This window comes from Nestor notabilis, unplaced genomic scaffold (genome assembly GCF_000696875.1).
Source record: "Nestor notabilis isolate BGI_N333 unplaced genomic scaffold, ASM69687v1 scaffold25387, whole genome shotgun sequence".
In the NCBI taxonomy this organism is placed as follows: Eukaryota; Metazoa; Chordata; class Aves; order Psittaciformes; family Psittacidae; genus Nestor; species Nestor notabilis.
Genome location: NW_009937265.1, coordinates 1 through 10,545, shown reverse-complemented (window position 1 = coordinate 10,545; position 10,545 = coordinate 1). Strand labels below are relative to the sequence as shown.

General features: G+C 37.0%; 1 protein-coding gene across 1 annotated transcript; it reads right to left on the bottom strand.

The window, feature by feature from the left end:
- Nucleotides 1–1,427: 1,427 nt before the first annotated feature.
- On the bottom strand, nt 1,428–9,649 carry DDX59 (DEAD (Asp-Glu-Ala-Asp) box polypeptide 59). The gene is made up of 7 exons (XM_010018749.1): nt 8,831–9,649; nt 5,899–6,066; nt 5,385–5,474; nt 4,722–4,973; nt 3,789–3,941; nt 3,220–3,348; nt 1,428–1,902 (listed from the first exon to the last, which is right to left on the bottom strand). The coding sequence occupies exons 1-7, from the start codon at nt 9,647–9,649 to the stop codon at nt 1,639–1,641; spliced, it is 1,875 nt and encodes a 624-aa protein (XP_010017051.1). The 3' UTR covers nt 1,428–1,638.
- Nucleotides 9,650–10,545: the final 896 nt, after the last annotated feature.

Sequence of the window (10,545 nt, the reverse complement as noted above, 5' to 3'; positions counted from 1 at the left end):
CCTCAAATGACGGGCATGGTCCGCGAACCGAGGCGCCTGCTGAGGGGAGCGCTGAGCAGCGCACGGCCCGGGGCCCGAGCGGCACTCGGAACGCAGCAACCACCGGGTCACCCCTTGGAACAAATGGGGCCACTGACGAGTCTGAGGCCTAGGGAGGAGGAAGATGGTCAAGTCTCCCCCTAGGAGAGAGGAAGTGGTCTCTTGCACAAAGATACATGGTTCTTATAAAAGATAGGCATTTGTAAATACTGTACAACTGAGTTAATATGGAAGAGTAAAAACCCAGCAGAGGGAGACAAAAGGCAGAGGAGAAGCGAGTTAAAAACAAGGTTTCCCTCTATCAGAGTAAAGTAGTAGCAACAGTGCATAGAAAGGAGTAGGCATAAATGTATTTCAGATCATCAGAATTAAAACTAGTGGTTTGTCATTACTAACTATATAAATCAAGCACTAGTATGACACTTACGTCACCTGTCTCCTAGCAAGCAAAACCTACTCTCTTCGTTTCTACTTGCAGGAAAAAAAATAACCAACTACTGAGCTGTTAAAAATTACTTAACAAAGTCAGTCTATCATACTGCTGTCCTTTGGCCAAAGAGCAGACATACAATGCACAGGGCTATCATCTCACTACCTGGGACACCTCATTCTGCCAAAAAGGGATGATGTACCACAACAGTGTGAAAGCTCTGATGAAACCTGTTTCTCAAGCTTCAGCCCAAAAGAAGGGGGGGGAAAAAAAAAAGCAAATTTTGATTATAACCTATCTCAGACTCTGGATGCAAGTTGTGTAACAATGTCTTAATATGATTTTGGTTTCACTACCTGAAAAAAAATAAATCAAACAGCATCTGGTGTCAGAACAAGGCAAGTTATGCTTAACTGAGTAGTAATGATCTACACAGTCATGTATGTTACATGAATGAACTACAGTATTTCAGAAGAACACAAATTTATTCTTTACCTTAGGTTGTTTACCCTATTTCTCTAGAATGAAGTTGTACTAATAACCAAGTATTTCTGCTATTGCAAGTGCTTGAGCAGGACTTTTAACTAGTCCACAGGCAGTAAACAAGAAACTAAACTTTCAGTACTGTTTACAAACAAAACTTGCATGTATGTTCACAAGAAACCCAGAGAACATACCGAGGATTCGGAGCAATGTTCCCAGTGGAAGCTTTTATGTAAGCTAACAGGAAGAGATGGAGGCTTGTTTTCAGAGACCAATCTGTCACCGTATTTTTTTTTTCCTTTTTCGTGAGGGTGTCCTTTGCAAAGATCTCATCTGAATATAATAACATAAAAATCACCAGAAAAATGTGTTTCACAAGAAGTCTGAAGTGATTATTCAGAAATATTAAGACAAAATTGAGAGTATCTTCTCAGTTTATGTTATAAGCAAGACCAATGACTACTGGGTTATGAAAAAGGGCTACATAAAGTATTTTTACTAGGCACTACTGTAACTCAAACACACAATAGCCTGTATTTCAAAATAAAGACGAGCTAATAATGAGACTCCTTAAAAAACTGAATATATGAACTTCTTAAAAAAAGGCAATATATAAGGCATCAAAATTCCATGTTTATTTTTAATCACACTTTCATTGCAATTACATAACTATAAATATATCTTTATTACCTCTGAGAATTATTTTTATCATGTTTTCTAATGATGTCCATAATATTATCTCCTGTTACGAGACTATTCTGAAATTGTTTAAGTCTCTGTTGTTCCCTTCTCTTTTGGTCATGAAGATACGGGGAATTCAACAGCTGTGGGGGAAGAATGGTGCCTGTTGGTTTTACTCTCTTCACAACATCCCAAAAGAGCTTCTTGCTGTTGTTATTGATAAAAGTAATTGCCGTTCCACTGTGACCCAACCTCCCTGCTCTTCCAACCTGAAAAAGGAAAAACAAAAAATTATTTTAAGTTATCAGTATTTAACGGAAGTTCTTCAATGATCCTCAATTTTCTGTTATAAAACAGTGACTAACCTAAGTGACAAGGCCAAATCCCTTTGTCTTATCCTCTAATAAATTTCTTGAAGTCACACTATGCAGATTTGAAGCTTTAGCTTAAATGCATCTAAAATTACAACTTGCTTATGGGACACAGCTCAAGTCCAATATCGATGCTGAAATACACGGTACAGCCTATGAGCAAAAACTTACAGTACATCTTGTCCAAATAAAATGCTTTAAAAAATGTTTATTGTAGCAATGCCACATACATGTATCTTGTACCAAGCACAGTATGTACAAGCATGACCATAAAAAAAGCCCTTTACTTTCAATGTTCTAGTAACTGAAAATTATTTATCAATATTATCCAAAGTGCTGTTACAAGGCCAGATTTTCCCTTGCAGCAAGTTGTAACTGTTGGCTCTTGCTGGTTCTTTCATCGTGCATCTCCAAGAAGATCTAGCTCGGTCTCCTCTGTAACCACCCCATTACCAAATGGAAAAGCGCAATTATATCTCTCCTCCAGCCCAAACAAGCCCGGTTCCCTCTGCCTCTATTCATGTGTCGTGTGCCAGCCCCTGGACTTTGTGCAAACTCTCTCCAGTTTGTTGGCTTTTCTTGTAGTTAATGGTCTCAAAACTGGACACAGTAGTAGAGTCCTGTGCCTTTGTAAGTTCCAAAAAGAGGGTAATAATTAGTTCTCTTGATCTGCTAGCTAAACGAAGGTTGGGGTGTTTCAAATACACACACACAATCCACACACCTTTTTTTTCTAAGCAGGAAATTTTCAGGAAAAAAAATCAGAGGAGATATTGAAGCAAGAAGAGGGAATGAATATAAAGCCCACAACTGGCTTCCTGACCGTATTACATGCATATCCCACACTGCAGATGAGCTGCAGGAGAAAGAGGGGTATTTGGCCTTTCTTCACACAGATAGTAAAAACATGGTTAACTTGCTTTCTATAGACACAAAAGAGTATGAAACAGGAAAAATAATACTTTAAACGTAACTGACAAAAGAACACTGTTCTAGTTTTTAGTAATATATAGGAGTCAAAAGAACAGCATTATAGATTTTAATAATTTACAGAAGAGACTTACAGAAGCGATACTCAGCACCTTTCTTTCCTATAAAAACAATATTCTGAAGAGGAAAATAACCTTTCTGTTTACATAAACGTTTAAATTTGCTGAGGTAGATGTCACATTTCAGTATACTTGTCAAATAATGCTTTAGCAATTATTTACTTACCTGATGTACATATTCATCCATACTTGACGGCATATCAAAATTTACGACCAGTTTAACATTGACAAGGTCCAGCCCTCGTCCAAGGACTCCAGTACTTACTATAACTTCATACTTCTCCTGAAGTAATCCCTAGCAAAGGAAGAATAAACAATTCTTTTTTTAACCTCTCCAAGCATAGGCTAGGGTTAGTTATATAGTGCTAGAGCACACCCCTCGGGATTATTCTACTGCAGAAGAGAGAATGGCTCCCTGTATTCTTGATTTAAGCAGAAATACAATTCACAGAGGTAAGACATAAACCCCACAATTTTAATTAAATAATTATCAATTGAACTTAAATGTATATTTAAATTCATATTTCAAAGCACATAATCTAGGAATTAGTCTCCAGTATTTTGCTTGGTCCCTATTTTGCTGTTTCTCCACTGTCTCAGCAATACTCCAGGGTTTACTGCAGAAAAGCAGTAAATTATGATTTAACTTGTTCAAATTAAGCCACCTTTATTAAAAAAAAAAAAAAAGGCCATTTGAAATTTATCAAAACCCCCACAACTTTAGGAGACACAAACCTGTAATATGTCTGTTCTTTCCACCTGAGACTTTTCAGAATGCATAGCTGTACACTGCAATCCTGTAATCTTATGAACAGCATCACTCAACAGATCTGCTCCTAGCTTACAGTCCACAAATACCAACACTGGAGGCTTGAAAAGTTTCTTATCCTGTAAAATTAAACAGTTTACGTAAGAAGATATTCCAACAGTTTGCTGTTCATCATCACCAACTTGGATTCGATTTCTTCTGCTCATTATTTCTAATACAAGACCTTCAGATGAATAAATTTTTTTAGACTCTAGGTAAGAAAGAACAAGATACCAGCCAGGAAACTATACATATCTGTACATCATAAACATATGACTTGTAGACTCAGAACCCAAGCTTATATCAAGACATGCATTTTTTAAAAGTAAGCAGCTTTATGTTTGTTTAGATCTTACATAATTCCAAACTTCTTTAAGTTTTGAGGTTCAGTTAAAGATTCTAATTTACTTCTTGAATAACTCCAGCCAAGACTCCTAATTTCCCCCCCAAGGCACTCATAAAAGATTATTAATGTAAAAAAATTCAAGAAATAACTAAATTAGCTTTCTCACTGGTTTTTTTTCTGACTTTCAAAATTACAAGTCACTCCCAGGCCACATATCAGCTATGGCAGTTTAAGAAAGTCCTATTCCTCTACCACTCTCAGATGACCAGTATAAATCTTTGGGGTGCCACACTGCAAACCACAAAAAAACATCAAAATCATGATCTTTAAGATGTATCTCAGCAGAGGAATCTAGTTTGCTGCTGCACAGAAGGAGCTGTCAGGTGCACTAGTTAGCGCAGTTACGTGCTTAACCTCACTCCTCCTCTTCACTTCATACAAAGATGAGAACCTAACAGAGATGTGTAAAGACATGACTCAGAAGTTGTTCTTACGAGAAAAATACTGGACTTACATTTAGTATTTCAAACAGCTTTTTCTTTTTAGATGGCTCTTCTACCCACAAGATAATTTGGCGAACATTGGAACATGGGAGATTCTTTTCTCCAATTGTTATTCTTACAAAATTGTGCAGAAGTTGATTTGCTAAGTGTTCAATGCCCACTGGAATTGTGGCTGACACCAGTATGGTTTGATGATCATGAGAGATGTCTTCCAAAATATCCAACACTTGCTGCTGGAAACCCATTTTGAACATGGTATCCACCTAAGTGAAAAGCAAAAAAACCAAGAAACAACATTTGCACCAGATTTTTCCCTGACCAGCAGAATCCTGAACAGATTGACAGAAGAACCATAATGTGCATAACTGGCATGTAATAATCCAAATGCAGGATATTTCAAGTCAGAAGAAAAGCTAAATGAGAATATTGAAAACAAATGGTTCCCACTGGTCTAGCAGTATTACCCTGTCGGGTATCTAAGTCTGTTATAGCCAACAGAACATGCCTTGTTCAAACACATTTCAAATTGTGTTAAAAAAGTGTTTTTACATCTTAAGACATATATTTTATCTTTATATAAAAGACTGTGTGTTTAATCAGTTAGACCAGCCACTCACACTGACTCTTCAAAGACCTCTGTATAGGCAACGCAGTCCTGATAACTGAAAACTTACTTCATCCACCACTACAATTTTTATGCCATGCAGTTGAACAGAACTTTGCTTTAAAATCTCAAGAAGTCTTCCAGGTGTTGCTATTATAACCTAAGAAAAGAAACACAAAAAAAAACCAACACAGGAGTTAGAAATTCCATGAAAGGACAGATGACTCTCTTAGAAAAAACTACAGTTACAGCACATAGATGAGAAGAGTGCTTATTACTGAAATTACCTGCATTGAAGTTGTAAAACTTCTGTAGGTAACTTGATAAACTGTGAAGCCTCAGAAAGAAATGGACCCTTTAAAATTCTAATGGAAGCATCCGAATACAAGCAATATAACCTGCTTCTACATGCATTTATATATGCAGATTATAATTTTAAAAATTAACTATTTTTGCTGTAAATCAGAACTCCTTGTCTATTTGCATCTTTGTGTGACCATATGTGTCAACAATCACATTTTCTTTTCTGTGAATGTCATGAAAACATAAATCTCCCCAAGATCTTTCCACACTACAGTCCTTACCTTAACACTTTGCTTGAGACGGTGAAGCTGTGGAGGCAGTGGCAAGCCTCCTACCAGGAGAACTGTTCTCATGTTTGGTAAACCAGCCATCAGTTCTTTAGCTTGTCTCTCTATCTGAATTGCTAACTCCCTTGTTGGTGCCAAAATAAGGGCAGATGGAGTTTCTGTCTAGAAAGAGAGGAAAAAGTCTGTTGAATATGGAATTGCTTTATTATTTAGATGACAAGTTTTCAAGATTAAATATCCCAATACTCATTATTAGCATGACACAGAATCACAGGATAGTTTGGGTTGGAAAGGACCTTAAGATCATCTAGTTCCAACCCCCTGAGATGAGCAGGGACACCTCACACTAAACCATGTTGCCCAACGCTCTGTCCAGCCTGGCCTTGAACACTGCCAGGGATGGAGCATTCATGACTTCCTTGGGCAACCCATTCCAGCGCCTTACCACCCTCACAGTAAAGAACTTCTTCCTTATAACTAACCTAAATCTCCCCTGTTTAAGTTTGAACCTGTTACCCCTTGTCCTATCACTACAGTCCCTGATGAAGACTCCCTCTCCAGGATCCTTGTAGACCCCTTCAGCTACTGAAAGGCTGCTATGAGGTCTCCACGCAGCCTTCTCTTCTCCAGGCTGAACAGCCCAAATTTTCTTTTCACATAATACTACTAATTTATATAGTTCTGCTACTGTGGATATAAATTATAAATTGCAACTTAATTTTATATGCATATATTTACCTAAATTATATAAATGATACAGTACAGCTACTGTGGATACAATATAGACTGCTAATACCCTTTTTATTTGAAGACAGAAGGGATTATACCTTTAACAATGCAGGCCAAGGAAGTCTATCCCTCAATTACTCAACTTCTGAAAACAAAAAATGAATGCATGTCTAAGTACACTGTTAGAATAGCTTCCTGACAACAAAAAAAAAGGACCCAGAAATCTAGTAGTCATTTGTAAAGACTGGGGTTTTCCTATTTTAGTTATTGCACTGAATCTGCAACAGAAGTTCAGAATAAATTCCATATGAACTCCAAACACGAGATGCTAGTTGAATCTATAGATCATTAAAAAAATTAGTTTTTAGAAGTCTTGATAGGAACAGACTATTTCCCTTTAGTGTCTTGCACACCACTAAGTAAAAACACTAAGTATTAGCCACAGAACATAAGCACATAAGCAGTGATAGGAACTTTATACTGCAAAAAAACACGTCTCAAACTGGAAAACAAAACTAATAGCTCCTCTGACACACTATTAGTCACCCAAGCAGAAATGAATCATTAAAGCAGTACAGTCTTAAATATTTTTTTTTTTCCTTATATAAGGATCTCCAACCAAATTCTCACCTGATACTTCCACAACCCAGAAAACACAAAATTACAGGGTAGTAATTCCTCTCAGATTAATATAGATTCCTAACTCCAGTTAACACACACTAAAGAAGTAAAAGAACATTAAGGTGAAACGGTGAAGGGGGAGGCAGTGAAACAGAATAACGTCTCCCTGCCTAGCTCCAAGACACATTAGTTAAGTAATACTAATTACCTCTTCAGCAAATAAACAAAGCCCTCAAGTATTGATGCTACAGTCACAAATGCACTGAAAATTTTACTGGATGGTGTCTATTTTTTTCTGGTCCCTACTGGAATACTTGCAAGTGACCAACAGCAGGTGGTTCCTTTCCCACTGCACCATCAAAGGATCTACACAGTTAAATACCTGCGTCAAGAAGAACTTTTTGAGTTGCTTTCAAGTGGGCAACAGTGTTTAACAATTTACCACTATAGAAAAGGTATCTGCGTTGAGAAGCCAGGAACTGCCAAGTACCTCATAACTAGGTTACTCTCATGCTCTCAACATCTCATCTCTCCTTTACATTAAAAATTAAAATTATCTTAATTTTTGAAATTATTTTAAACAACCAAATAAAACTCTCTTGACATATACATCAACTGAAGATGAAGAATGAGCAAGATCATGTAGAGAAATGAAATATTATTCATTAAGGCTCCAATTTTGTGCATACTGTTATGTGTGTGACTGTCTTGCAGACTTTAATGATAATCAGATAGAGAAGTGCTGAAGTGTAATACTGCAGTTCTTAAATGCCTCTATATAATGCTTCTGTTCTTAAAACTAACGCTTTAGCACTTTAAAGATTAGGAGAGTTACTTAAATAATCTTTAAGTTCTTAATTTGGAAAAAAACATTATACAGACATTAGTGTGTGTATATACACCTATAAAGGCATCTAAACAGTCCAAAACATCAACTAGAATCAGCGTCCAGAATTTTCAAATATATTCTTATGCATCTCGTTGAATAAAACCACTAAAGCAAAAAGCAATACTGAACCACACACAAGGTACTGTTTGCCATTACTCTCATCGTACATTCACATCCTTACACAGCAAGTTCTCTTGCTTTTTTCCCACAGTACCAAATAAGAAACTGTATAACTACTTCAGAAACTAAAATACCCCCAATTCCTGTAGTTATTCGATGTACAGAATTCCAACAGAAATTACGCTGTGAAATTATGCCAATGCCAAAAAACCTCTTTCAGTCATCAGATACGTAAAGATACAGGAACAACTTCTTGCAGAGGGACTGGAATTATTTTTACTTTCTATTTTAACTCATTTAGGCAGTTTACCACAGAATTTAGTTATTTTTCTTAAGGAGAAACTGTATACTAGGTAATATTCATAGAGCTGCTTTATCTCCTGACAAAAGTGAAAAAACATTCGAAGTCATTAAAAACAATCTGCATCTCCCCCTACTCCATCAATCAAAAGTGTAATAAATCTTTGAATGTCAATAAAACCCACTGCAATTACATTCTCAGCTACACTGGGAATCAAAGACACAAAGCTGCAAACCACTTTTTCTAAACACATGAAGTTTCATTACCTCTTTCAACACCTTCATAATAACAGGGAGCAGGAAGGCTGCTGTTTTTCCAGAACCTGTGTCTGCGCTAGCAACAATATCCCTCCCTAACAGTCCAACAGGGATCATTTGCATTTGGATAGGAGTTGGGACTTCATAGCCAGAATTCTTTAAATTGTGGTTTAAAGTTTCAGGAAAACCACAGTGTTGAAACTCTAAAATAGGTCTTGGAACTTGCTGGCCCTGCACAGCAATACCTAGCTGCAGTTTAAGGTTCTCAATCTGCTCATCTTGCAAACCTAAAATAAAGGAATGATCTTTGTAGGAATAAGGTGTATTAGGCAGGTGAGCTTCTGTTTGTGATTCTCCTTTGGCGAGTTGATCAGATTTTAGCTTGTTTTCCTTTTCTTGAGTTTGTAGAAGGTGTTTGGCTTTACATTCCAAGCTACAAACATCTTCATCTGTTTTATCACAGATATACTCTCCATATCGACCACACACAACACATACGGGTTCTCCAGGTTCTGGCCAACGCTGGGATTTGCTGAAGGATTTTATGGGTTCTTCCAAAGAGCTGCCTTCATCAGTATTTTGGTTGTCCTTTCCCAAAGCTGTATTAGTAACACCAGGGTCTGCAGTTTCGGGTTCTGTGTGTCCTTGTACAACTTCCTTCAAATCGCATCTTGAAGCAGAGGTTTCTGTTCTAACTGACTTACAGTCTTCGAACTTGGTGGTCTCCTCTAGCAAAGATCCTCCAGAAGACAATTTATTTTTCTTAGCTGTACAACTTCTGTCCTCATCAGCAGTTCTCTTGACTTTAACAGATCTTGGTAAAAACATGCTTCAGTACACTAGAAAAAAAACTGTTACAGTTAAAAACTATTACCATTGAGAAAGGTACGTTTTACCGTTACCACAAAAAAAGTCTATGAAACATATTTGCAAACCTAGAAACCAACTCTCAATCCCTGAAAAAGATCTAGAAACCGCCTTGTTTAAAATTGATCTTGGTCTTTACAACGTCGATGCAATGTAAAGAAATAATTTAAAATAATAGCAGAGGCATAGAACAACACAGAGATCCACCTACAGTTAGTTTTCAGTACTAGACATTTGCAGTTAAATAAAAACTTTTATTTTTCACTATCTGTTTGGAAACGTATCCATTCTGAAAGTCTGTCATATTTAAATCCCTGAACAGTTTAACTGTTTCTGAGAGACAGAGGCAAAACATTCATTCTTTTAAGCTATGAAAAAAACCCACAAACCAACCAAACCACACCGTGATTTTGAAAAGTATGGCAAATTTAGTACAGGACCCACCCAAGCCCTCTCCTTTTGCTGTCCTTTTAAAACCCCACTCAAACTTAAAAAGGCTGTAAATTGGGATCTGTTTACAATCCAGCTGTTTGTTCAGGGCGTCAAAAAGCAAAGACCTACACAACCAATTTGCCAGAGCTCTACTGCAACACAAGGAAGCTGAATTAAGTGTCCATAAATAATCGTAACTTTCATATTCTGAAACGTCAGTAGTTGAAAGTGTCAAATGTTCTCACCAATCGTTTGCTACGGTACAATCAGTAAAGAAAATACACAAACAATCGTACTTTTATTCTGAATTAATCGTACAGTGCACAGCAGTCTCTGTCAATTTCTCTTCACATCAGCTTTCTAAATACGCACAAAGCTACCTCTATGTTTACAGCTTTTTTCCTGCGTATCACGAAGCAACCCCG

Bases quoted from the DNA above. Each gene is read 5' to 3' on its own strand.
- DDX59 (XM_010018749.1), bottom strand. From the start codon at position 9,649: ATGTTTTTACCAAGATCTGTTAAAGTCAAGAGAACTGCTGATGAGGAC. The intron at 3,942-4,721 runs GTAAGTCCAGTA...TTAATTTTACAG, and splicing joins AGCTGTTTGAAATACTAAAT to GATAAGAAACTTTTCAAGCC. The intron at 1,903-3,219 runs GTAAGTAAATAA...TTCCTTTTTCAG, and splicing joins TGGATGAATATGTACATCAG to GTTGGAAGAGCAGGGAGGTT.